At 46.5% G+C, this 27,339-nt stretch overlaps 3 protein-coding genes across 12 annotated transcripts in view; 1 reads left to right on the top strand and 2 right to left on the bottom strand.

The window, feature by feature from the left end:
- The first annotated feature begins 657 nt into the window (after positions 1–657).
- On the top strand, positions 658–13,463 carry sonb (SON DNA and RNA binding protein b). 5 transcript variants are annotated; one of them, XM_083684868.1, is made up of 15 exons: positions 658–763; positions 1,290–1,369; positions 1,902–2,076; positions 2,666–2,709; positions 2,877–3,050; positions 3,159–4,574; positions 4,983–5,383; positions 5,655–5,789; positions 6,307–6,627; positions 7,826–7,936; positions 8,717–8,833; positions 11,894–12,041; positions 12,288–12,353; positions 12,528–12,643; positions 12,829–13,463. In XM_083684868.1, the coding sequence occupies exons 1-15, from the start codon at positions 681–683 to the stop codon at positions 13,015–13,017; spliced, it is 3,576 nt and encodes a 1,191-aa protein (XP_083540994.1). In that variant the 5' UTR covers positions 658–680; the 3' UTR covers positions 13,018–13,463. The 5 variants fall into 5 exon arrangements, 3 of the variants coding, with proteins under 3 accessions (XP_083540994.1, XP_083540993.1, XP_083540995.1); XM_083684867.1 differs by having other exon boundaries at positions 2,877–4,574; XR_014554613.1 differs by lacking the exons at positions 12,528–12,643; positions 12,829–13,463 and adding an exon at positions 9,305–9,441 and having other exon boundaries at positions 2,877–4,574.
- Positions 13,464–19,123: 5,660 nt separating this feature from the next.
- On the bottom strand, positions 19,124–23,608 carry donson (DNA replication fork stabilization factor DONSON). Of its 3 annotated transcripts, none has more exons than XM_083685354.1 (10): positions 23,161–23,608; positions 22,826–22,912; positions 22,069–22,278; positions 21,766–21,944; positions 21,370–21,548; positions 20,792–20,897; positions 20,527–20,661; positions 20,184–20,382; positions 19,831–20,031; positions 19,124–19,588 (listed from the first exon to the last, which is right to left on the bottom strand). In XM_083685354.1, the coding sequence occupies exons 1-10, from the start codon at positions 23,590–23,592 to the stop codon at positions 19,451–19,453; spliced, it is 1,866 nt and encodes a 621-aa protein (XP_083541480.1). In that variant the 5' UTR covers positions 23,593–23,608; the 3' UTR covers positions 19,124–19,450. The 3 variants fall into 3 exon arrangements, with proteins under 3 accessions (XP_083541480.1, XP_083541481.1, XP_083541479.1); XM_083685355.1 differs by having other exon boundaries at positions 22,069–22,269; positions 23,158–23,608; XM_083685353.1 differs by having other exon boundaries at positions 23,158–23,608.
- A 2,001-nt stretch (positions 23,609–25,609) lies between these two features.
- Positions 25,610–27,339, bottom strand: part of runx1 (RUNX family transcription factor 1) — a 39,789-nt gene continuing 38,059 nt past the window's right edge. For all 4 annotated transcript variants that reach the window (XM_083684860.1, XM_083684861.1, XM_083684858.1 and 1 more), the window contains 2 exons: positions 27,191–27,337; positions 25,610–27,040 (listed from right to left, as the gene is read on the bottom strand). In XM_083684860.1, the coding sequence (XP_083540986.1) occupies positions 26,517–27,040; positions 27,191–27,337 (671 nt within the window). In that variant the 3' untranslated portion in view covers positions 25,610–26,516. The remainder of the gene's footprint in view (positions 27,041–27,190; positions 27,338–27,339) is intronic.

Below are 27,339 nucleotides of genomic sequence, written 5' to 3' on the forward strand. Positions count from 1 at the left end.
CAATCTCTCCTTCCTGTTAATAAAAACTGAGCATATTAAGCGTCTCTCATTATACATTTTCTGGTGACTTATGAAAGTGTTTCAATAAAACTATAGCAACAGAGTCCTCCCACACTGACTAATGAAGCCAAATGTAGTTTTGAGGTTCATGATTCATATGACTGCAATTGAACAATGGTTTACTTGATTGGTGAGAGGATTTGAGACGTGATCGAAGGACACTTTTTCAAATACCTTATCTTTCCCTCCTAAGAAGTAATCACTGATTGTATAAGCAAAATGCTAAGTATAGAAGTCATTTTAGAACGATAAGGCGGTAAGAGTCCAAACCAGGATCATGAATGGGTGAATAAAATGCTAAGGGGTATGAAGCCTGTCAGTAATAGAAATTCTCTACATTGACTGTGTTACTTATTGACTAATGACTCGTGACTGTTAACCCCAGAAAGCCAAATGTGACATACGTACCATTCACTTAAAATGCCTGGTAAAATGCACGTTTACCATAAACTAATATGACCGAATAATCTCCAAGAACAGACCTGATCATTTCAAGCACCTCATGTTGTACCAACCACAACCTGCGGGTGGTAGCAGTACATCCACCGGGAGCTGTCTATTCTGCCGGAAACTCGGAAAGAAGAAGAAGGAATAGGAAGAAAAGCTTTTCGAGTTTTGACATGGCGGCCAACATAGAGCAAATTTTCCGCGATTTTGTAGTGAATAAAATAAAGGAAATCGAAGACGAAAGTCAAGATATCGGGTAAATATGTGTTTAGTTAACTCCCTATGTGTTGTTGTAGCTTCCAGACGTTATCAAAAATGTTTATTTCTGGTAATCAATAAGCTCATTTCCAGTGTGGCGTGTTGCTGCTGAACACCAACTACTAGTCCATTCATGTGTGTAAACTAGTTAGCTGGCTAAGCTAGCCCTGAACCAGGCCGAGTGGTATTTGCCTGCTTTAATACCAAAGTAGCACTCGTCCTGATTCAGGGATAGAGAGGCTACATTTGGATGTAATTCAGGATAATACTATTGCTACGACAGTCGATAGTACGTACGGCAGCTATTTCTGCTCTACGACGATAGTAGAGGCCGTCTGGTAGTGACCACCGGATAGACTTAGGCTGGCTGTGCAACCACCGTTACCAAGCACCTCGTGTGTTTTTGTTTATGTTGTGGCTTGGTATTGTAACGTTGTGCCCCTTTATCTCGCTAGTAGCGTTCCACTAAAGCTATCCGTTAATTTGCTGTTTTCTCGCCTATCTCTTTTTTTTTTTCTCTCAAGTCCTCCCGATGACGGACAACCCGGTGGAATAGGGTCACATTCCGATCAAGTTGAAGTGGGAGCAAAAGAAAACACACAAGGTGAGTAAAACAAGACCGCTGATGACAAAACAAGACAAATTAGTTGATTTTGAATACCGATTAATCTGTGTGAATGTGATTTGTTCACCTTTCTGTTTGGGTGGTTAGCGATTTTCTACATATTTCTAGACAAGAAACTCAGTGATGCCGAAACAATGAGTGGGGGGAGTAATAGGGTACTTTACAAGTTAACAATGAAATGATCTCCAAATCAAAGGTGTGAATTTCCATTCCCAGAGATTAAGACAAAAGGTTGCTAACTGTTTGGACCGAGCTTCCTTTGTACAACACTCTCGTTTCCTTGGCTACATGCCACTCACTCTAGCTTTAACTTATTGTCCTTGGTCTGATATATACAAATCTGAATAATAATTGTCAAAAATTAGTTGTCAATTTAAGCATTAATCTGTTTGATTGTTCAATTAATCCGTACATCCCTAGTTAACAAGCCTGTGACTGTACTGAGGCTTCTTTATTGTTGGTGCTGTTATATATGACATTGTATAACAACTAAGTTATATTGCTTACGCAGATAAGGATAAAGCCTCTGTCGTGTCCACCAAGGAAGAGGTGGATGTCCCTCACAAAAAACACAAGAAGCACAAAAAACACAAGAGCAAAAAGGCAAAGAAGAAAAAAAAGGAAGAGAAAGGGAGTAGCTCAGCGTCTGCCGTAGAGTCCGATGGGGAGACTCAACATGGAGCAAGGTGGGCAATCAGCTTCATTAAACTGTTACAGTCATAGACTTAACATTACTGAACAAATCTATACTGGCGTCTCCTTATTGACTTCAATGAAATGTTACCTTCCTGGACGTTGCCATCGCTTTTGTTCTGTGGCTTTTAAAATTTAACAAACGTGTTCGCACACCAGATGCCTACATCATGCGTTTCTGTGGTGTTGCTATGGTTGTGAGTCAGGAGTGCAAGCTGCAAGCAAGAGTTTATTATTATTATTATTATTATTATTATTATTATGTAAATGTTAATATCTAGGGCAGAGGTTCTCAACCTTTTTAAACCCATACCTGATTATCCTAAAAACTTCTATTCTATGTTTCATACAACCAAGGTTAGATAGTTGGTCATGAGTTGACATGACAACAATAACTGTAGGGCCTTGATTTATAATCCATTAAAATAAAACAGGGTAACATTGGGCCTATTAGAAACGGATTTCAAGCAATACATTTTACATTACTTGTTCTGTGTGAATTTGGCCATCTGAGTGGGTGCCTTTAGGATTAATTTTCACCTGTATTGTAAACCACAATATTCTGTTTCTGCTTCCTATTAGCGGACGAGAGGGGCGATCCGACAAGGCTAAGAACTCACTGACAGGTCAGTTGTCAAAACTATCAACATGCTGCACTTCAACATACTAGAATCCCTGGAATGATGCACTTATGATGTGGATATAAATAACTTTAGTTGAAACAAAAACATTGAATGAGGGACTAATTATAGTTGTTGTTCATGTTGTTTCTAATATCTGCGTATTCCCACAGTGAAAGAGGATGACGGGAGATCCAAGCGGCATAAACGACACTCTGGGAAGAAGAAGAAAAAGAAGCGTAAGAAAGATGAAGACAAGGCAGGGAGCTCATCTCCATCTGGTTCAGAGTCGGAATCTGAGTCGAAGCCATCAAGCAAGACTCAGCCTGCTACCAAGGAATCAGAATGTGAGGATGCAAAACAATCGTCAGTCAGAGATGGTGTGTTGACCCTTCGCAAACCTCAGGAGCTGCCTGACATTATTCCCAAACTGAGTCCTAACCGTTCTTCTTCAGGCAGGCGCAGGTCCCGCTCCAGATCTCGTTCTGCTAGAAGACACCAACGCTCTAAGTCCAGGTCTAGGAACAGGAAGTCCAGATCAGGATCACCAAAGCATGGCCGCCGTTCGAGATCCAGGATGAGGTCGCGGTCAAGATCTGGGAGAAGAGGCGGTCGCCGCACACGGTCCCGATCACGGCAGAGGAGGTCAGGGTCCAGGTCCGGCAGAAGAACCAGGAGAACCCGGTCCCGGTCTGTCGTGATCCTAAAAAGAGACAGGCGGACCAGATCAAGATCTAGAAATCAGACAAGGAACCGTTCCCGGTCCAGATCTAGAACCTCAACGAGGCGGTCAGATTCTAGGTTAAGATCTCAGTCAACACAATCTAGATCTAACTCTAAAAACAAGTCCAAATCCAGGTCTGTCCCAAGAGATGAGGAGTTGACTCAGAAGGATCCGTGTCTGGTCGACAATGAAGCGTCCGAATCCGTGAAGGAAACTGAGCCTGTAAAGAAAGAGGAAACTCTTCAACCTTCAATCCCCATTGACGATCCAACCATGGCCTCTGAAAACAGCACAGATGGAGTTTTGAATGTTGTTGCAGCGTCTGGAGGGTGGAAACCAGTACCCTTCTTAGACCACAGCAGTTCCTCTGCGAAGACTGGAGAATCAACAGTCACTACACAGCCCTCAGAATGTCAGACATCTCCACAGAAGTGCCCTATCCCCCCTGAGGTGCCTTTGAGTGAGGAGCTTGAAGCCTCCCATGATGACCAGCAGTTGAGTGTGCCACCTTCTGGTGAGGAGGAAGGGTCAAGTTCAACACAGTCAAACCCCCAGCCAACAACTGGAGAGGCCGAGTCAACAGTGAAGGAGGAATGCTCTTCAAGGTCAAATACACCTTCAAGACAAAAGCCTTCGAAGTCCAGGTCTCCATCAGAGAGGAAAGAGTTGCGGTCTGAGTCCCCAGTGGCTCAGAAGAAACGTGTGGAAGGTAAATCCAGCACAAAGAAGAAGAGGTCCAGGTCCAGATCACCAGCAAAGAAGAAGAAGTCAAGGTCCTCGTCACGTGGCCGCAAGAGGAAGTCTAAATCCAGGACGCCGTCTCGGAAGAAGAGGTCACGGTCAAAGTCTGGGACGAGAAAGAAGAAATCACGGTCCAAGTCCAGGACGCGAGCCAAGCGGTCAAAATCACGTTCCCCTAGAAGGAAACGGTCAAAATCAAGGTCGCCCACTCGGAGATCAAAGAGGTCGAGATCACGATCAGATTCGCGTCGACGGAGGGGTATGTTTGGAAGCCACACACTGAGCCAGAGGGACCGCTGGAAGCGTGAGCCAAGCCACTCCCCTGTCCTCATCCTCCGCAAGAAGAGATCCCCGACACGTACACACCACACCGCCAGCAAAAGCCCATCGCGACTCACCGAGTTGGGTAAGACTTTTTTGTTGTTGTTTTCAACAAAGTTCTATCAAATGGGTCAAATTCCCAATGATACCCTTGCCAGGAACTAAATGATCAGTAATGTTGGAATGTACAGTACAATATTATGAATGTTCATGTCAGTGTGGGCGTCGCAATTACAATTGCTTTGTTATCATGAGAATCTATACCATCTGTATCACCTAATAGCATTGTACACAAATATAAGATAAAATATAAAATGACAATTATTGTAGGGAATTTTTTTCCTTCACATCCCTAGTGTTTACCATCTTCAGAAACTGTTTGTTAATGTCTATCATGATCTTAGTAACCATCACAAAAGGATAGATGAGTAAGGTGGAAAACACAGTTTTATGGTCATGTTTTGTGATCACATCCATGTCTGTCTCCTCATAGATAAAGACCAGTTGTTGGAGATTGCCAAGGCTAACGCAGCTGCCATGTGTGCCAAGGCTGGTATGCCGATCCCAGAGAGCCTGAAGCCTAAAGCCGTCCTTCAGCTTCCTTTACCCATCCCGTCTTCCAACAATCCTTTAGCACTTCCCATGCCCATGTCCATGCCCATGCCCATGAACCTGACCATGAATGCGGCGTTGGCGAGCATGACCGCGGCCACCATGACTGCTGCCCTGACCAGTATGGGTGCCCTGACAAACATGCACCAGATGCCCCCCCTTCCCACCATCACCAACAAGCCCCCGCCCGGTCCCCCTCAGCCCAACCTGGCCACCATCGAGGATGTAAAGAGGAAAGTGGCTAAGCAGGCTAACATCATCAGCATCAAGGAGTTCACTGACGTAAGTGATCCAATGTGATTATTCAATGATGATGGACTGATTGCAGAGAGTACTATGAGATCTGGGGAAGAGGGCTAAATAGCACGTTTGGGTGGAGAGGATTTAAGAGTATTGAAAGTCTTTCTTAGTCCACTTGCTTAATGTCTTTGTAAAAGTGTAAGATGATCACTATTGCTGGTATCTGAATGTGTGATTCTTCCCCTACACTACTTCTGTGTAAATGGAGGAAACGTTCAATAGACCCTCACCCCGTTGCTGTGTCCCTCTGTAGAAGTGTAAGAAGATTGTGGAAAGCAAGGGGGAGCTCGCCATCGCTCAGCCCCATGTCTCTGATGATGAGGATGATGGAAAACCGTTCGGTGGAGCTGCCCTGAGGGAGGTCAAGGGCATCTCCTTCAGCCTCAATGTGAGCGCACGCACACGCGCACACAAACACGCATACACACAGCGCAACTGTTTAGATATTTTGAACTATGTATGGTTGAAGAGTTGTGCCTAACTGGGTGAATGGTTGATGTGAACTGCAGTCTGTTGTCCTTTCTGACATGGTACACTCTAATTGTGCAGAGATATCTTTGGAGCCATAGATATAGCGAACTCTGAGATGCAGAATCTGTATGGCTGCCATGTTGGCACCTAGAGTTCCAAGGAAAACCAGAACACTGTTGTCTTTGAATATTTGGTGCCAACATGGAGGATTGTTTGATCAAGCTCTGTGTATCTATGGCTCTGGGTGTCCTACACATGTCTGGTATCCCTGTTTAAGACTGGGCCCAATAGTCCCTAATTATACTATAACCAGGCAACAATTCCCCTAAACCATTTACCTTGTTGAAACACACCTCTTTTTCCTCCCCAATTTTTGCAGTAACCCCCCCCCCTCCTCCTCCTCCTGTGCTGCCCCCTCCTCCCTCCTCTCTCAGAACGCATCTGTGCGTCCATCGCTACCGGTAACAGCTCGGAGTGACGCGGCGTTCGCCAAGGAGTTCCCAGTGTCATCGGGCTCTCAGCACAGGAAGAAGGAGGGCGAGGGGGCGGGGGCCTATGGAGAGTGGGTGCCCGTCGACAAGAAGGCGGAGAAGGCTAAAGCTGCAGCAGCGGCCAAGGCAGCTTTGGGGGCGACGGCTGCCGCCAAGGCAACGCCAGCGGGGGAGACTGCTACGGCCACAGTATTGCCCACAGCAGCGGAGGAGCCAGTGGTCGTCAAGGAGAGCGATAGTGTGTTCCCGGAGCCGCCATCACAGGTGGGACACAGGGGGGTGGGAGAGGGCCGGGAGGTGGGAGGTCCGGAAGAGGGAGGACTGGAGGTGAGGAGGTCTTAAAGGAAGCCCTGAGAGAGGGGAAAGGTTGAAATTAGTTGTAGGAGAGGGAGTGTGTTAGATTGGGAGAGCGTCATCGAGACCAAATGGAGGGAAAAGGAGAGAGCAACTGAAGTTAATGATTCTATTGAAAGTATATTTTTTTGTAGAGTTCAGTGTGTACTATGTGAGCGATTGAAAGTTAAATGGCAATTGAAATAATTGCCATAACAATTTATTAACAATTTATTAAGAATAGCAATTTCAATGTCAGCAGCTGCTGCCTTTTTTCTTTTTAGGTTGCATGTAAGACAAGGTCCTGGCTAGAAAGATCTATTTAACCTAATAGGTTACCATGAAAGTTTGTGAGTCGCAGTGAGAAAAAGGTTTAGGGGTTAATGGTGTGATGAGTAGTTTGTTTTTTGTAATGCCACATAACCAACCCCATCTTACCTGTGCAGCATGGTGACTGATGTGGCCACGTATGTTCTGCTTGACTAGCACATCTTGGCCATAATGTCTTGATGCTTAGGTTTGCACATAAATACTGACTCCCTAGCCTTTTGAAACTGAATACATTTGAAATTGAATTGTTTTCCCTTCAAGTTAAAGAGCTATGCAAATGATCCTGAATAATTTGACACCCATCCTAAGACAATTTGTTAAGTTTCAGTCATTGATGGTAGGATAAATCAATGATCAATTATCAGATTAGGGGAAAGTGAGAAATTGGTTAAATCTGTGGCCTTGCTGTCTGTTTTTCCTGTGCAGATTGTGTTTTGGTTTTGTATTTGATGCAACTGTTATTAAACAAATTGGCTGAAATCGCCCTGATTTGGTTCTAGTCTTATTTGGCACATCTGTACTACCGTAGCAAGTGGAAAAAACTATTTAGATGTAAATAAAATACATGGATGACATGAACAAGTAGTTCATCTAGATTTCATGCATCAAGTATTTGATCTTAATGTTGGCCAGTTTGTTGTGTTTAGGCTTTCCTCACGTGTTTATATATTATTTGCTTCATGTTTTAGCCTTTCACCTTGGCTGTAAGTGAGCGCATAGTGACATGGTGTGTGTGTGTGCGTGTGTGCGCGCGTCTGTGTGTATGCTGAGTTGACCCTGGCTCTCTTTCCCCTTGTAGCCTGTAGACATCACCCAGGCAGTGAGTGAGAGGATCAAGGCTCAGAGGCGTCTGGCTGATAACCCGTACGACGTCAGTGCTATGTGCATGCTGAACCGAGCACAGGAACAGGTAAAGACAACACCCCGTAGAGAGAGTACATCACAGCTCAATGTCAACACAGCCCATCGTCGGCCACAGAGAGTACATCACAGCTCAATGTCAACACAGCCGATCGTCGGCCATTTTCAGAGACATTCTCAGCTTTTTTCTTCAGACATTTGTTTGTCAAACTAGAGGCATGTATATGGACGCGCACACACACACACCAGTGTTTTAATTTCATCAACGAAATTAATGACACAAATATTCGTCAAACACGTATTTTTCTGTGGTAAAAGGTGAGACGACGACTGACCAAATAGACCCAGGAAAAATGATAACTGAACGAAAATCTTTTCATTTTTGTTCACTGAAACGAGACGAGACGAAATTAGCTCTGTGAATCTCAGAGGTGTTTGCTTGGGTCAATCAAAAGAACGCAACGGCCAAGCAGGCACGTGGTTGCTATACACGGGAGAAGAAAGCTTTTGCACCCATGAAGTTACCGGGGGAAAAATACGACCAAGACTCAAGACAGTCAGTGAATCTTCGCGTTTGAGAGGGGCGGTTAGTTTGAGCAATGCGCTGCGTGTATCATGTTTACAAATCGCCTTTGGTAAAGAAATAAGCACAGTTTTTGTGATCAAAATCTAAAACAAGGGTGCCGAAATTCACACTGGGGCACACTCACACTCGTATGACAAAAGCTGGAGCTAGGCTCAGGTAGAAGTGTGGGCCCAGTCTAAAACCATCACACACACACACTCACACACACACTCACTCTCTAACTCTTCCCCTTTAAATCGTCAGGTGGATGCGTGGGCCCAGTCCAACACCATCCCTGGTCTGTTCACTGGTTCCACAGGAGCCCAGGTGCTGAGCTCAGAGGAACTGTCCAACAGCGGCCCTCAGGCCTGGATCAAAAAGGTATCACACGTGCGGTAACACACACATGCACCTGTTCTCCTCACACCCTCCTCCCCCCAGTCAACCCCACACATACCACCCTACTCTCATACAGGCGTATGTATCCGCTGTGCCCACTGTTGTACCCACTTCACCACGCCAAATAGTCCTCTGCCATGTCCCAAATCAACCCCTAGCCCCTTCCCCATGTCATCCCGTGTCTCATAGTGTGACAGCAGGGCTTGTACAACAGTCTCCCTGTGTCCCCAAGCCAATGTTTAGTTACCTCTGTGTAGGACCTGGTGTAGTGGATTCAGAAATGCCATAGAACTTAAATACCCCTGCACTTCCACCCCCCCCCCCCCAATTGAGCCACCTTCTTTTTTACACACACACACACACACACACACACACACCTACACCTTGTTGTGAAGTGGGTACAATTCTATGGGCAGCGATGCAGATGCCTCACATGTGACATTCTAATCAAAGCAGGTGCAAGTGAAGTATGGGCACCCGACCACTTGGGGTGCTCTAGCCTGTCCTCTAAAAAGTGCCCCCTTGGAAAAGGGGCTCGGAGAAAGAAAGAAAGAGGGAGGGAGGGGGAGGAAAGAAGAGGAGAGATGGACGTAAGTCTGCAGACCCAGACCCCCCCCCCTCTTTTTCTACCACCTCAGGCCTCGCTAGAATACTTAAGAAATCCGTTGTTCTCTTTTTCCCCTCCTTCCTACTGTCCTTTAGGATCATCACAGATCTGACCAGGTTTGATAGCGATGCCGTGCAACCCAAGCATTTCCCTGTCACCTATCAAACCGTGTCAGTTCAGATGATCACTTCAGGGTAGGAAGGATGGAGGGATGCATTTCTGAAGTATTCAAAGTGTGATCTCTCTCCCCCCCCCATCTCCTCAACCACTCAGCTAATGGCTGGGTGTCAATACTCATGAGTAGCTTCCTCGGTCTCCTCGCTGTTCCGTGTCTCTCCTCATTATCTGACAGGACATGACGGGACACTGTCCAATTTGTTTAGCTATCAGTGGTGACCAAGGAAGGATCGCAAGGAGACAGTGAGAGGAAGCTACTCGAGAGTATTGACACAGCCGATGCCATCTAGTCCAGAGGCAGCCGTTTGTCATCTCGCCCCCCAAATATCTGCCCCTGTTTTTGAATTAGACATTGCCTGCTGTTCTTGTCATAGGATAAGTGTAGTCATATGTTAAAGTGTTCCTACACTGCAGGTCCAGCAGACAAGCCAGTCGTTCTTCAGTCTGAACATGCCCTTACGTTGATTTTAGCATGGCCTCTGTTTTGATGTGACTTATTGACATGCATGTGATCCAAGTACAGACATACCAGGACAGGACACACACACACTCACACACACACACACAGTCCTTTGCGTCCCCCACTTGTCCCCTCATGTTCCAGTGGCAGGGTGTCTGGTCCCCCAGCTGGTGGCCAGTGTGTGTAACCCAACCCTGGTCTATGTAAACATACAGGCAGGCGAGGATAAGCTGCTGCTGCTGTTTAATATGCAGCCGTCTGGGCTAAATTAGAGATCTGAGGAATGTCGCCCTCTGGTCAGGTTACAAAAACGTTACGTCGTGTCTTCTATGGGTTTATTTTTTTTATTTTTTTTACTGAGCTTAATCTCGATTTAACATGACACGTCATTTATATGCTTGGTGTAGGACACAGACATGCTATAGGCCATGTGACAGAGGACACTGATCATGCGAACGTTACATGGCTTAGTCTCCATGCCAACTGGACTATGATGTTTATGTGGGGGTTGTGTTTGCCGTGTGCCCCTAGCAACCAGTCACGGGGTATACTGTAACCAGGAGATGAGCGGGGCCAGGGTTTAGACCCCTGGTTACCCACCCTGGTCCTGGAGAGCTACAGGGCGTGCAGGCTTTGGTTCCGAAACCAGCACTCACACACCGGATTCAACTTATCAAGATGTCAGTTTAGTTAAGTCAGGTGAGTTAGTGCTGGGATGGAACATAAGCCTGCAGACCCTGTATATTGGACCAGGGTTGGTAGACCAATGCAATGGGGGATCACAACTCTGGGGTTCTAGCTATGGCCTATGCCTGTGCCCCTTCCTCTGCCATTGGGAGGGGGGGGGGGGGGCAGAGGTAGGGTGGAGGAGGGGGATTGAGAAGGTTGGGGTCGGGTCTGCTCGGTGGGGGAGAAAGGGAGAGGTGGAGGTTCACAGGGGTGACCTGTGAACTTTCACCTCTCTGTATGGACACTCGTTTCAGGGTCAGTCCTTGTAGCTGTCCTTGTTGCCATGGTCACAGTCAGGCCCCCTCTCTATTGCTGCCTGATGCTCGGCCGGTGATGGGGGGCTAGGTACGTACGCCACACAGCTCCCTTACTATACATCTACTGTAAGTGTTTATGTGTGTGTGTGTGTGTGTGTGTGTGTGTGTGTACGTGTGTGTAGGTGTGTACGAGTGTGGGTGGGTGTGTATGTGTGAGTGTGAGAGAGAGGGAGTGAGAGTGTATGAAACAGTCTCAAAGCACAGTACTTATTTACTTGTGTGGTATTTTAGTGTGAAGAACGAAGTCGCTTTCAGCTGAGAGAGAGAGAGAGAGAGAGAGAGAGAGAGAGACATGAAGCCATAGTGTGAGGGGTTAAAACCCTGCTTAAACACAACTTGTAGACTAGGAGTTAGGTTTTCCAGGACACAGTAGTTAGGTTTTCCAGGACACAGTAGTTAGGTTTTCCAGGACACGGAAGCTGCCACCATAGTGTAGGCTACACTATTACTGAGTTACACACACATACCTGTCTAAGCTGCTAAATCCAGAGATAGAGTTTCTCCTGAAGGTAGGCTCATGGCTGAGGCACTGTAGCCCAAGAGATGTAGTACTGTAGCCCTAGAGATGTAGTACTGTAGCCCCAGTTCCTAGTCTGTGCAGGTTGTATGGTGCATCACTCTGCTGTCATTTGGGTGAGGAACTGTATAGAAAATCAGGCTGGAAACTAACTGTCACTCCTTGCCCTGTGTGCCCTCTTCCCTTCTCTCTCTCTCTCTCTCTCTCTCTCTCTCTCTCTCATGTCTCTCTGTAGGATCAGTTCCTCCGCGCGGCCCCAGTTTCCGGGGGAGTGGGTGAGTTCCTGATGAGGAAGATGGGATGGCGAACGGGGGAGGGGCTCGGACGGCACCGCGAGGGCACCGTAGAGCCGATCGTCATCGACTTCAAGACCGACCGCAAAGGTGAGAGGTCAACCAAACGTTCACAACACGTGGCCTGATGGAGAGCGGGGGAAGGGCGGCCGCCTATATGCGACGAAACTGACTGACCGGGTTTGTGCTAACAGCGAGACCTGCAAAAATGGACCTCCCTATGAGACGACGGGGAATGTGGGTTGTACGGTTTTTGAAAGAGGGGAAATCCATAAAGCCTATTGATGCTCCAGATCCATAATATGTCTGTATGAATCTGATTGTGTTTGTGTGCAGGTCTGGTTGCTGAGGGAGAGAAGCCTCAGAGGTCTGGTGGTCTGGTTGTGACAAAAGATCTACTTGGTGGGTCTTGCTCTTACACACACACACACACACACACACACACACACACACAGTTACAGTCACATTAACATAAACAGCAGTGAAGATTTGTTAAATGTTGCTTTAAAAAGCTGTGGAACGGCCCAACGGGTCTTGTTGTGGGTCCTCACCCCCTCCTCCTCCCCCTCTCCTCAGGGAAGCACCCAGTGTCTGCGCTGATGGAGCTGTGTAACAAGAAGAGGTGGATCCCGCCAGACTTCGTCATGGTACACCACAGCGGACCAGACCACCGCAAGAATTTCCTTTTCAAGGTGTGTGTGTGTGTGTGTGTGTGTATGTGTGTGTCTCCGTGTCCGTCCATGTCCGTACAACATTCAATCAAAGGTCCATGACCTATGCCGTCATTATCGTCGTCATATAGTTCTTGTGATGGAACGTTGCCCCCCCCCCCCCCCCCCCCCCCCCCCCCCCCCCCCCCTCTCTCTGTCTAACCAAGGTGGTGGTGAACGGTGCAGAGTACCAGCCCCAGTCAGCCAGTCCTAATAAGAAGCATGCCAAGGCCATGGCTGCCACTGTGGCCCTGCAGGCCATGGGAGAGGTGGCAGGAGACACAGGACTCTTTTCAGGACCGGTCTTCACTGCTGCCTCCACTGGACCCCTGTTTTCCTCTTCTTCCAATGTATAACGCGCACACACACACACACCTTTTTGGTCTAGTGTTACTGACCGACAACTTCAGAGTGTGGCGTGTTGATGGGAGCATGGTATCCAATCCAGATAGGGTTGTCACCTGCTGCTTTTGTTTTTTAGAGACATCCAATTACTTGTCTTTCACAGGATAACGCAGAGTGAGAGTTTTTAGAAGGGCTTCTTTCCACTAATAAAGCTTGCATGATGTGTCAAAGATCCTGTTGTCAATATTGTTTCTGAATTCACATTTGGACGAACTACTTTACTCTGTCCTGGTATAGTCATTGCTTGTTTTTCATAGCGTTTATCTGGCCACCGAAATCTGTATAGCATACAAAGAGTCAGGTGAAACGGTGCTAGCAGGATGGGGTATCAGTCTGGAATACCAAAATGTAATATGTTGTTTGTTTTATCCCATTAAATGATGATTATAGCCCTTTGCCTTTGTGTGTCATTATCTGCCTTATTGCTTTATTGACACATTTTGATGTGGGTGTTGTTGGTACAGTCACATATTTGCCAGACTTTCAACTCTCATTAGTACTCATCTTTCGGAAGTTCGGAGAATTCATAATTGGAAGGTGCGTTTGAATGGTGTGCTGGCTGGCAGTGTTTACATTTTGATTGGCTTTGCTGATCACTTCTGCTCAGAGCCAATGAAAATGTGACCTCTTGCAGCCTGCGCTCAATTTAAATGGAATTGCCTAATAATTTCTCCAGACCTTCGAAGTTTGTGTGACAATGTGATTTGGAGGCTTGGCGATGCAAGATTGAGAGAGTGGCGATTGTGTCACAGGTCTCCACCTCTCTTTAATGTACTTTCTGCCACAACCTTCCCAAGGCTTTCTGAATAAGATGAGAAGGAAATACTAGGAGCTGAGGTTGTTGGTGCTCTGGAAGAGTGAACAACCTCTTGTCATTTGTGTCCCATAGAATAAACCACAACCAAGTCTTGTATGTTCAGTATTTAGGTATTTAAGGCACACATTTCAGTGCTGTGTTTCCACATGATATGATTCCAACTCCTGTGATCGGGCCACACCCCAGCCATCAGCCCAGCATTTGGAGTAGTACACATTCCCTGGTCCAGATATTAATAGGGCTACTATTAATGGGCGCTGAAGTCCATCCAAGGTGGCATCCCAATCCAACATTCCAATATAGAACTTTATAAGCTAAGGAATCAGCAGACCACAGCACCTCAGGCATCACTAAACAATCTTTACAGACTACTTACAACAGTGCAGACATTCAAATAGTACCAGCATTTAGAAAGGTTCACACACATCACTGATAGATGATATCTTATTTCAATGAAGTTGCCAAAAAAACAAGGTTTTTGCTGAGGTGTTACAGTAGAAATTGTTCAATTAAATAACACAGACTGTTTTCATTTGAAACCTACAGCCAAGAGCCGTAAATATACATAGTTATGCAGACTCTTTTAATCTTTTACATGAGCTTAACCGTCCTCAGACTTTGGCAACATGGCATCTGTAATTGTACAGCCTGAACAGTGCCTAACGCATATATGGCTCTGCTACAGCCTAGGGGTCAATTGCTATCAAAATTCTGAACGGGATGATCATAAACTAGTCTCTTAAGTCTCTTCGTTAATTCAGATACAGGTGTGAAACTGATTATCCTAATTGCAACCAATATCCTCCCTGTGACGAGAGCACTATATTTATCAATTAGTATACACCTGGGGCTCATCTTCTAATGAGATAATCCAGTTACTCCCAAACATTTGCAAGTGACATGCCCCCTCTAGAGGATGCTCTAACAGGCCTAAATTTAAACCTGCTTTTCAACCAGACTAAGGTGCCTTTCATCATGGCTGGAGAAAATCCTCTGTCCATGAAGGTAATTATGATAATGATTTACATTTTCAATCTTTATTTTAAAATGAATCATTGAAAATGAAAACAATATTTCAGATGGGCAGGGGTAGTGAGCCTCAGACATGACGTTTTCCGCTATCTGCTATGAAAGTGAATTTACACAGGAATATCTAGCAGACTAGTTGTTCCCCAGCAAAATGTGTGCAGCTTTTTGGTTGCAAGTAAATTTCTGGTCATCACCAGTTGTTCTCCTGCCTCCATGGATTAACTAACCAGCTGTAAGCACTCAGCTATTCGGCAAGACAGCTCGTTTGGTAGCAATTGACCCGAGTTGTTTATTCGTTTGTTTGCCGTTTGCACAGTAAACACAGTACAGAAAGACTCAACTTGGGTATATGGACTGGGGCTCCTGCTGTGTCTTGGTGGGTCAGATCTTGTGTAGTGCCAATAGAACTCCCAGGACCAGAGCGGTCACCACCAGAACCCCAGTAATGAGCCCGATACGCACCCACGGAAGTGACGCCACCTGCCCCCACACCTCTGGGTTCTCTGAGAGAGGAGAGGGAGAGGGAGTGAGAGAGGAGAGGGGGGGAGAGGAGAGTGAGAGGAGAGTGAGAGGAGAGTGAGGGGAGAGTGAGGGGAGAGGAGAGTGAGAGGAGAGTGAGAGGAGAGTGAGGGGAGAGTGAGGGGAGAGGAGAGTGAGAGGAGAGTGAGAGGAGAGGAGAGTGAGAGGAGAGTGAGGGGAGAGGAGAGTGAGTGAGAGGTGAGAGGGAAGGAGAGGGGAGGGGAGGAGAGTGAGAGGGAGTGAGAGGAGAGAGACAAGTAGAGGAGGCACATCTAATAAATAGTAGTACAGCATGTGATATCAGCATGCGTCATGGTTTTATCTGTGTCTTACATATGTTTATTCAATATTTTAGTTACCAACATAAAGCCCTTACCGCTGCTTGGATCAGGCGAAAATGTCTTCATCTGTTCAATTGGCTGAGATGACGTCTCTGTGATTATATAATGAAAAGTGATCCTGTTACAATCAATCAAAGAGTACACCAAATATAGATAAATATAGTCACTGGCCCACACTCAACTACTAATTTGTATTCCATGGTTGCACCTCCTTACCTTGCAAGGGTGTCCCTTTAAATGTTGTGCTACTAGTGTTTTGGGCTGAAAATGAAAAAGGACAGTCTCTTTCTCACAGTCTACACAAGGAGCAAACTATTTTTATTACTCTCTGAAAATAGAATCAAAATTTCATCAAAATGAAATGCATAAACAACTGTATAAATGTGTGTGTGTGTGACAGAGAGAGAGAGAAAGGCAGAGATTATGTGTGTACCTAGTACCTATGGTAAGACAAACAGAGAGGTGAAATATGGGTGAGGGTGTGAGTACGTACCTATGACAGTCAGGAAGATGCTCTCAGGTTTCCCGCTCGTTAGGGCCATGAAGCTCCTCGTGGAGTAGGTGCAGCGATATTCTCCTTGGTCCTTGTAGAGCACTGAGTCAATGTTCAACGTGAGATCCCCTGTCCGGTGGTTGGGGTGGAGAGAATGGCGGGTTTCAGTGGTTATTACGCCCCGTTGGAGGCTCAGGATCTGTTTGCCATTCCTCTGCCACACAATGTGGAGCTGGTTGTGATCCTGGGTCTTGGTGATGATGCCATAACAGGGGAGACTGACTGAGTTCCCCTCAGGCATGGTGAGAGAGGAAGGGTGGGTGGCTTCTGAGAATCGTGGAGGGGGGGGAGGGGGGGGGGGGAGTGAGTAAGGATTAGATAGTGGACGGTGGAGCTATAGGCTACCATATTGTTACTTGACATGAATCCTTTCAAAGTGCATAGGACGCAGGGGCTAAGCCAGGGGATCAACACTACAGCTCTAACTCACCCTGCTGAACCTTGAGCCAGACATTGGCGATGGTCTTCTCGCCCTGCCATATGCACTCATACAAGTCAGCATCATTCAGCACCACATCCCTCAGTGTCAGAGAGAAGTCCCCCTCTCTCACCCTCTCCAGTGGTAGCAGCTCCACACGGCCTTCATACCCAAGGCCCTCCTGGAGCTCCCCTCCCTGGAGGAAGGCCACGTCCCGCCCCATGGCCTCCCAGCGGAAGTCCCCCCCCTGGTTGTCCTCACTGAGATAGGAGGAACCGTTACAGAGCAGAGTGGCAGAGTCTCCATACTCCACTGTCAACTCTGTTACTGTGGGAAAAAACAGAGAGTCTGGGGGTGGGGGGTGGAAGGGTGTGGGTGGAGGGGGTAGTGTTGAGGGAGAGAAGGTATGGAGGGATTCAAGAAGAAAGGTGGGAGGGAGGAAAATAAAGTAGGTTAGAGTGGAGAAAGAGTGAGAGAGCAGGGGAGAAAGTCAGGGAATGAATAAGAAAAAGCAGGGAAGAAGATGAGAGAGGGGAAAAGTAGATGGAGGTGATGGGGCAGGAAAGAGAGATGGGGCAAAGGAGTATTCAGAAAAATATGGAGAGAAGGAGGACAGATAATGGACAGAAAGGTAGTCAGACAGACAAGAGATAGAAAGGAGGACATCTAAGCAGACAGATCCATTTGTTAGTGTGTGACAATTCCTGGATAATATACACAATAAAGACAACAGAAAAGAGCAAGGAGATGGCATAAAAAATAGCACTATTGCACATTATTTGCACTAGTACTACTGTCACCCCTAACCCTTACTGTCACCCCTAAGCCTTTTTGTTATTACTTTGTTGTTGACTGTTGTTTGTTGCTGACTGTTGTTGAGCAAGGAGCAAAGATCCCAAAGCATTTCACTGTCAATTACGGCTGTATGCGATGTACGTGACAAATACAATTTGATTTGATTAACTCTATCAATACTCACTAACTTAACCAGTTGCGTCGTCTACGTATTCATTGGGCTGATTCCAGACCTGGAAGTCCTCTCTATATGATATCAAGCGACTCACCAGCTAGATCCGATATGAACATCACCAAGAAGCCTAAAATGATCATCTTGCAGGCGGTCTTCCTTGGTCACCTGCAGGAGTCACCTGGCCGAAAAATCTAGGGGGAAAGTCAGCTCATTGTAGTTTGTTCATATATGTGTCTCTTAAAAGTTGTCATAACTAATGTTATATTGCATAAATCAATATTTTATTATTTAAATTCCATGTCGGTTCGGCGGACTCAGTCAGATCCATGCATCTCGACTCTAAAAAGGAAAAGTCCCACTGTCCACAATCATCCTTGGCAACATAACAAGTGACCATGCGTGCTCTTACCGATAGCCGGCGAGAGAAACGAATCAAGAAGCAGGCCGGCACGGGATAAACTCGCGGTATTAGGATAGGGATGGTGAGGTGCGTCTTTTTTTAACCGTAATAGCAGATGTATGTCCCCTCTCGCGTTACGAGCTACGCATTAAATTACAACTAAGCCACTCCGTTGCGCTCGATTTGTGCTTCGTGAGTAATCGGGAGAAGGCAGAGGCACGCGCGCGTCTCACGTATCCATACCATCATAGCTGGCAAAGAGTTAGTGCGCATATTGAAATCTGATTGTAGGTTAGGCTACCAGACAGGCACACTAAATTCACGGTAGGCTAAGTATCCCATATCTAGGCCACTGGTCAGTCTCTGTGATATTGATTTTGATGCATATTTGGTTTAGCCAAGTAGCCCATGCACGTCAGCGTGCGTCTTTCTCTGGGATCTAGTTATTCTATACCTACGGTCGCACCCCCGTTACCTCACAATATAGAGCTACACAGATCAGATCATCTTGCCTTCAACGGGACATGAAACTCGAGATGGGAGTGGGCCGGTGCACAGTGCGTTGCTTACAATCTCCTCAAGGGTAAATATACTGAGCGGGATTTGAAAATAGAGAATTGAACCACACTGATGCATATAATGATCATTACTTATTGGAAATTTAGCCTACCGATTCCTCTAATGTCTTTGCAACTTGTTGATATAATCTCTTCTCATATGACCATAATATCAACATCAAATATATAATCAAATAATATTACTTTCATTTTCAGAAAAAAATAGAACCAAAACATTCCATCTCATGAAATAAAAGGAAAAAAAGAAAACATGGAAATGTTAGTGTGACAAACACAGATTTAATCCAATTAAAAATATCACTAATAATTAATTCTATTAATAAAACACCCCATCAAAACAGAAATACAGGTTGCTTCATGACTTTCACAAATAACCTAGGAAGTGTCTAGAAATGGCACCTCAAATGAATCTGTTCTGCAAAGATGCAGTCTACATTTCATCACATTATGGCAAACACAGCGATTTCAAATACTGAGAGAAGAACTACATTTCCCATCAGCCATTGTGCTGGAGCCTACCAGTTCTGGAGGTTGTACGCAGACCAGAGAACGTCAGTGTAGTTTATAACAACAGTCCTTTGGCAGTGGCATACACTCTACTACAGGTATGCTGTATGTGTGAACTATATTGGCTGTCATAAGGGGGTGTGTTCTCAGCAGTCCAATGGTGGCAGTTTCTGTTGAAGCTGTAGTTGGGGGGGGGGGGGGTGTGTGCGCACACACACACACACACACACACACACACACACACATTCTCTCTCAGGACTTCCATGAGTAGGAGTAGTTGTTCATGTGGAGCTGTCTGAGGCCAGTCTTGCCAAGAGTGGAGGGCTCCTGTAGCTGCTGGACAGTGCTGGGGTGAAGACCACAGCCTACCAGCTCTGCTGCCTGTTGACCCTGTGGGAGAGGGAGGGAGAGTGAGTTTGAAGTGTGCAAACAATCAAGTTTTTAAATTAAAGTTGGTCATACGCATGGTCTAGTGGTCTGCACAGTTGACTTAGAAGTGTGGAGCATATTGATCCAGGTTTGACACCGGTAGCACACAGGTGATGTGACTTGCATCGCAGCCAGGCTTAAATGTGTGAAACTAGCCTCTTCTCTATGTATGGGTCTGTGAAGTGTGTGTGTATGTATCGCACCTGCTCCCTGGCAGTGTGTGTGTTGAGTACGGCGGTAGGTTCATGTGTGTAGAGCACTGTGGAGAATCCTCCTCTCTGGGCTGGTCGCAGCAGACGTGTGAGGCTGTGGAGAGAGTGAGGCATGATGGGACCTGTCACCTCCAGGCTGCACACATCCTGGTACCCAGCTCGCACCTGCGTCTTGACATTCACACTACGTGCCTAGAACATATGAGAGAGACAACAGGTTACATTAACCCCTATAAAAACACAAGAGAGATGCAATAACTTCATGCTCCATGAAGCCTGATCTACCACATTTTTACATTTGATGTGAATCCTCAACTTGAGTGTGTGTGTGTGTGTGTCTTCACCTTGAGTGCCTGTAGTGTGGCTCCTCTGAAGGCTGTAGGAGCCAGCAGGGTTGGGGGCAGGCCTGCCTGAGACCCCGCTCCAGCTACCAGACTCTTACAGTTGATGAGGAAGTTGATCAGGGTGAAGGTGTGCGTTCCCTCTACACACACCACCGACTCTGGCCGGTGGTCTAAACACACGGAGCTACGCTCTTTATGACTGGAGGGGGTGGAGAGTCAAGGCGTATACACACACAGAAGGGACACACAGGTTTCTATGCCAGGTTTTGGCCAACTCGAGACACTCAAGCAACATCTGACTGACACACACACACAGTAATACTGTAGCAGGACAAAAGGATACAGTTTGATGGAGATATTATCTGGTTTCTTTATCTTATCCTGCACCCCCATCTCCTTCAGCCAGGAAAATCCACCATCGTCATCATCATCGTCGTCGTCGTTGTCTTCCTCCTCTTTGCCGCTGTGGTCAGACAGCCTGCAACACAGCAACAATGTCACTTAGTGGACAGAATCGTTTGAGATTCTGGGGGCGCAGGAAGGTCAGCAACACCCCAGTGAATTGTTAAACCCTACTTAGGTTTGTATTCAGCGTGTGTGTCACTCACTCTGTACGATGTCGCTCTTCTTTTTCCGTCTGTTGGCTGTGTCCAGCTGACAACTTCTCCTTGACCTTCCTCTTCTCCTCCAGCAGGGGCAGTGTGAACTCAATACCTGCTCAACAAGCAGTGCAATTTAGTTTGATTCTAACAGGGTGATTTTCAAACGTGCACAAGCACGATACTCGGTAATAGTGTAATCAGGCTTGAGCCAGACTTGCGCTCAATTTTCGAATCCTCTACACACGAATCCTCTACAAGTGTAGCCCAGTGAGATCTTTGAAAATAGCTTCTCAATACATATGCACAGCGTTGGTGCAGGAAAATGTGCAAGTATGTCAGCTTTAAAGTTTCTTTAAAAAAAAAAAAAAAATCACTCAGTGTACAAGAGGATGAAAAATGCTGAATTCCAAATGGACCCCCTACCCACTACAAATTTCACAGATCAAGAATAATCATATAGAAAAATGCAGAATAGCCCCATCTTGCCCTGATAGGCTAGGGTATAATTGTGCCATATTGGGTTCCAACATCTATTGTAGTTCACTGACTTGGGAGACCGGTTTGAGATTGCTCATATAGCTCACCTTCTGCCTTCATGGCCTCTCGGAGCCCTCTGGTGGTGGGGGTGAGAAGTGCAGTGATGCTGCTGTTGCCACTCAGACCCGAGGCCCTGAACAGAGCCGTGAACTGGTACGAACACAGGTAGAAATATGGACACAGTCTGGCCTTCACCAGACTGTACAGAGAGGACAGACTCACTGACCTGGGAGGGAGAGAGGGTGAGTGAGTTCATTTGATGGTTAAACGGTAAGAAAACAGGTAGAACAATCATTCAAAAGCTAATGTAGAAAGGCTACATGATTCACGTATGTTTCATGATGTGAGTCAGTCCAAGTCCCCCTTTTTAGAGCTCCATTACAAATAAACCTCGCCGCCACGGGCCGAGGTGTCTCTGTAGATGTGAAAGTAGACAGGCTCACCATTCGCTCATCAGGCTCTGCTGCAGCGCCGCGTCCTGAGCCCAGGGGGTGTTCTTCCCAGTGAAGCTCCGCTCAGCTCCTATACGGGGGAACAGAGAGAGCCAGGGCAGGGCAGGGTGCTGCCAGTACTGCAAACTCTGCTGGAAGGCACAGCGCAGTTTAACACACGACCGTGGGTCCTAGGAAAACGAGAGGGAGTGTGAGTGTGTGTGTATACAGCAGTACCTGTAACCTCTGATGCAATCTCTCCTCTGCAGTGTTCTTGTTGTTGGTAGCGTTTGTCTGTGTGTGTGCGTGCAGTACCTCTATACTCTGCGGTAGGTTGGCGTACTCTGCCCGGCAGTGTTGGCTGAGGCCCTGCGCCTCCTCCTGAGCTTTGGGCTGCTCCGCCCAGGAGAAGGGGAGAGGGGAGGTGAAGAGGACACGCGTCTTGAAGCTCCAGTCAGCAGGGTACTCCACACAGGCAGGGAGCGCCTCAGAGCCTGCAGCACCAGCAGCACCAGCCTGAGGACTCTACAACATACAGTTTTGGTTTAATTGCAATAAAATACAATGACGTTATGAAAAAGTGGATTTGGGTTGTTTATTTCCAAAGAAATGGAACTAGGTAGGGGAGGATGCTGTTTATATTCTATTTATTTTTTTAAATGTATTGTTGCACTCCTCTGTGGCACTGTCACTTTTGCATTTCACTGTATACTTGTATGCACGTGACAAATAAAGAATCTTGAATCTTGCATTCCCACAGGGAACAACAGAACAGGGACATGGTTGGGGCAAAGGCATTAAGCAAGAGTAGGGCTGCATTGGAATACCTTGGAATTTTCAAGGTTGAAATTATGGGAATTTATGGGGAAATGTGTGCACACTGCTTGTATTTTTTCTCCGACCCTTCTATTAGACTCTTCTATTACACATGAACAGACCCTTAAACTTAATTTCAGTTTAGATTTTGAGCTGTAATTGAGTAAGATTGTAACATGAAGTACCTTGTAACATTGCTCCAAATTATCCATTCAATAACACATCATCTAATCATCCCCTCTAATGTTGAACAAACCTTCAGAACAGGTGTTTTCTCCTCCAGGAACAAGTCTTCCTCCTCCTCCTCAAACAGAGAGTCATCCTCTGAGAGAGACAACTGTTTCTGGAAGAGAGGAAGGAAAAAGATCAGATGTGAAATCAAAAGTCAGTGTCATGCGTCGACAGGAGCCAAGCATTTGACAAGTGTGTGTGTGTGTGTGTGTGTGTGTGTGTGGCCTAGCTAGATAACGCCACCTAGCGAACTACAACCTACTGACGTCACATTGTTGCTGTCAGATCAAGGTAGATACAATGTGACCATGATATGATATAGCTAGATAACTAATAGTCCGAGGGGACCTCACTAACTACCTTGCTGGCCACGTCAATACGTTTTTCTGCCAGGATGAGTCGTTCGCTGAGCGACAAAAACCCTCCATCTGCAGGACTCTTTGTTGCTTTCTCTCCCTCCGCTTCTGCCGAACCGACTGACTTGCTGCTGTCCGAAGAGTCGGCATCTTCGTCGGTGTAAACAACCACTCTCTTCTTCGGGCTGCTGTAAGTATTCTCGATGCTGGCGAAGGGGTTTCTCCGTTTTACTCCCCCGGCGGAGCGACCCTGGGCGCCGAACAGGGGTCCAGGGGAGAACGGACGGACCCCGGATCCAGATACTCCCTGGCCAGGGCTGGAAATTGAGTTTCGTCCGCCAGAGCTGACACCCTCGCTGCGGGCTCTCTTCCTCCGCATTCGCAGGATTTCAGCTGGTCGTTTGAAGCTGGGAGAATAACCGGCCTGTTGTGACATTTCTGTAAAAAGGTAGTGAAAGAATTCTGGTCCGAAAAAAGTTTCACCGCAAGATGAAACTGCTTAAATCGAGTTCGGTCGTAGTTATTCCGTAGCCTGCTGCTGCTGTTGTTGTCGGTGCCTTTCATACATTACGAATTTCGCGCGTGACGTCCTTGGAACGTCATCGTCCCGCTAAAACACAGGGGGAGGAGTTCAGAGCTGCGTGCGACTAGCGAGGCTTTGGCGCCATCCTCTGGCCGAGGCTTCCAACTGATCTGACACAGGTGTGTCTATTTTGCTTCGCTAAATTAGTTCACCTGTACAGTCTGGACGGTACCGTAGGAAGAGTCTCACAAATCATTTGTCTGAATCCTTTACCAATATCTTTCAAAGTTGTATGAAGTGTTCAGTATGTGCCTAGGACAGTGTTGTCTGCCATGTGAGTGTCTTCGTGAGAGTAACTGTGTTTGTGTCATATTGTTTTCGTTTGATATATTTCGTATTCGTGTCTATGTTTCTCATAAATAACCAATTGCATAATCTGTATGTTTCTCATTCCGTTGTCCCCACCCTTCTCCACCAGACCTCCCTTACTTTAACCCCCCAATCTCTTTCTTGTCAAAGTGATTAATAGTGCGTATGCTAATTCTTGTAAAGGCGAGCCTAATTTTGTTTATCATTACCGTTGGTGATCAATCACGTCCAGAGCTGAACCGAACCCAACTGACAATAACTGTCCATCGATGATTTTAACGGGTTTTAAGGGTTAGCGAGTTTGTCAATCGATTCATTTGGCAGTCATTTTGAGTGGAAAGACCTTGGCGTTTCAAGAGCATCCAAAGGTTAGTAATTTATGGGTTTTGGGCCTTGAATATCTCGATTTTTCCTCCTTTTGTAAACTAATGCCTCAACAAAGTAGGCTTACATGGCAACATGCAAAGACGCCACTAGATGGTAATGTTTAAAGGTGTCTCACAGATTCATAAGAATTGGCCCTAGTTTATTTTTTCCTTTCACACACTCCAGGGACCAGTTTCACAACCAGTTGAAACTGTGTATCTTAGGCTAGGGACTTATGTCTGTTGGTGACGCACTCTCTCTCTCTCTTTCTTTCTTTCTTTCTTTCTTTCTTTCTTTCTCACACACAGGAAGCACACATGCTTATCTCTCTCTCATGCTCTCTTTCTCTTTCTCTCTCACACAGGAAGCACACATGCTTATAATTTTCTCATTCACATTTTTGTTAATTAGTTATGAGGGCCTAAATTAATAATATTTGGATGATTGATGATGATGTAGACTGGTGTGGACAGTCATGTTGTGGTGTTTCTATATCGTCTCTCACCCCGTTTCCTGAAGAATATTTGGTTTTATATTCTTTGACCTGAGTCCTGGAGAAGGATTATAGCACAGACCTAACAGCTACATACTGTGTGCTGACTGTCTGGACAGGTCCACCTTTATTTAGGTGTGTGTGTGTGTGTGTGTGTGTGTGTGTGTGTGTGTGTGTGTGTGTGTGTGGGTGTGGGTGTGGGTGTGTCTGTCTGTCTGTCTGTCTGTCTGTCTGTCTGTCTGTCTACTTTTGAGAAGTCATTGTGAGGGCCTGTGTGCATGCCCATTTCTGTGTGTATTATTGTGACAGCTTTGTGTGTGTGTGTGTGCGCGCACATGTGTGTGTGTGTGTCAGAAAGGGCAGGCCAGTGCTTGTCTGCTTGCCTGTGTAAATTCTTCCTCGGTCAGGAATAGCATGAGGCTGTGTGTGTGTGTCTGTGTGTGGTGTGGGGGTGGGTTGGGTTGGGTTGGGGGGTTTGGCACAAGTCCCTTTCCCATTAACATAAGATGACATTGTGTGTGTGTGTGTGAGAGAGAGAGAGACACACCCACCCCCTCTCTGCCTTTTAAATATACTTATATTTCATGCCAATGAAGCACAATTCAAGAAATTCACAATTAAAGAGAGAGAGTTGTTGAATTAGGAGATGTAAAGGAGACAACAAATACAAAAGGCATGGGTTGTATTTTCTTCACGACAATATTTATATTCATAAAGTAAAACAAAATGTGAGAAAAGGGAGTTTTTGATGCTGCTGTTACATAATTTTGATGTGTGGGAGGCAACAATGACGTTACCGAACATGGACAACGTCAATTACAGTGGAAGGCTATTTACAAATGGAGGTGAATCATGTGTGAATGTGAGTCTTATCCATCCCCTCTGGCCCCCTCCCCCCTAAACAAACACACACACACACACACACACACACACACACACACACACACACACACACACCACACAGCTCATGTGAGATTCAACCGAAAAGACGTGAAAGACTAAATTAAGGAATCATGAAACGTATGACCTGTGACAGTTTGACTAATATATGAGAGAGGAGTTGACGGGCGATGGAAACTTTCTGAAGAAAATGTCCTTTAAGCACTGACCTGGAAACACATTTCCCCATTGTTGTTCCTCCTCGAATAACCATTGTACACTTTCTAACCAGTGCTGATTGTAGATCAGTGTAGACATGAACAGCCATAACAAACCAATATATACAACAGAACAGAGACAAACCCCGGCCTGTTCTATGAACAGTGTTCTCTCCATTTCAGACGAGGGAAGAGAGGGATGAGGAGAGAAGAGGAGAGTTTGTGGCACACTCAAATAAGCCATTACAATTTTTGGCATGAGGAATTCATAATAACAACAACAACAACAACAACAATAACAACAATTGAAGAATGGCAAACAACCCTTATGAAACAAAGATGTCTTCAGTTCATTGCTGCATGCTCATCAGTGTAAAATGGCACCCTGAATCTGTTCCATCTGCGTCTCTGTCCTTGATCAGTCCATCGCTCCAATGTGTGCGCTTCTTTCAAGCCCCCCTTCCCCCTCCCATTGGCCAGAAAATCCGTCCATAGCCTGTCTACCTATTCCCTCAATATGGCCGCCACACCGCCTCAGCAGCCATATTGGTCGGAGAACTACTGTGACTCCCCTCTGCCTCCACTCCCACCCCCTCGCTCTGATTAGGTAAAGACGGGTGTAGAAGGGAGGAGCCTGTCGATGCGTTGGTGCAGGGAGGGAGAATCCTTGGAGGGGAACGTTCCCCTCCTCCCCCCGCCATCATGGAAAACTGGTACGAGCCAGCTGCCGTGCTATAATACAGATGATAGGGAGAGGAGCCGGCCTGGAAAGGTCCACCCTGGCCTTGGGGGGTGTTTGTGGGGTAGGGTGGGGGGAGGTAGGTGTGGTAGCGGCCCGCGGGGGTGGTTGCCATTGCTGTTGCCATGCTGATGCCAATGGCGCCGTTGGAGACGGGGGTGGGGGCGTAGGTGAAAGCTGCCGTCGGGGGGTAGTGCATACGCGGGTCGGAGAAGCGGCTGTCGGGGAGCGAGGACAGGGTGGAGAACGGGCGATCCAGGCTCATCCGGGGGTCGCTGAAGGCTGTGAGGTCAGGGCCTAGAGAGGGCAGAGGTATCAGGTCAGGTGTTAGAGATATCAGGATGTGTGCGCATGTTAGCGTATACTGTATCTGTGTGTGTGCGTGTGCGTGTGTGTATGTGTGTGTTTATATGTATATGTTGTATTTGTGTGTGTGTGGTTAGTTACCTGCCAGGCGGCTGGACAGGTCGCTGAGGCAGGAGCGGCTAGGTGAGATGGGCGTGGTGGAGTGGACCGTAGGCGTGGTTATCTGACCCAGGTATGGGTAGGACTGCTCATAGGACCAGGGGGGAGACGTCTGCATCTGCCTAGAGTCT

The sequence above is a fragment of the Argentina silus genome, assembly GCF_951799395.1.
Source record: "Argentina silus genome assembly, chromosome: 14".
Taxonomy (NCBI): domain Eukaryota; kingdom Metazoa; phylum Chordata; class Actinopteri; order Argentiniformes; family Argentinidae; genus Argentina; species Argentina silus.

Bases quoted from the DNA above. Each gene is read 5' to 3' on its own strand.
- sonb (XM_083684867.1), top strand. From the start codon at position 681: ATGGCGGCCAACATAGAGCAAATTTTCCGCGATTTTGTAGTGAATAAA. The intron at 2,077-2,665 runs GTGGGCAATCAG...GCTTCCTATTAG, and splicing joins GAGACTCAACATGGAGCAAG to CGGACGAGAGGGGCGATCCG. The intron at 4,575-4,982 runs GTAAGACTTTTT...GTCTCCTCATAG, and splicing joins ATCGCGACTCACCGAGTTGG to ATAAAGACCAGTTGTTGGAG.
- donson (XM_083685353.1), bottom strand. From the start codon at position 23,592: ATGTCACAACAGGCCGGTTATTCTCCCAGCTTCAAACGACCAGCTGAA. The intron at 20,898-21,369 runs GTGAGCTATATG...CTTGTTGAGCAG, and splicing joins AGAGGCCATGAAGGCAGAAG to GTATTGAGTTCACACTGCCC. The intron at 20,032-20,183 runs GTGAAGACACAC...CATATGTTCTAG, and splicing joins CCACACTACAGGCACTCAAG to GCACGTAGTGTGAATGTCAA.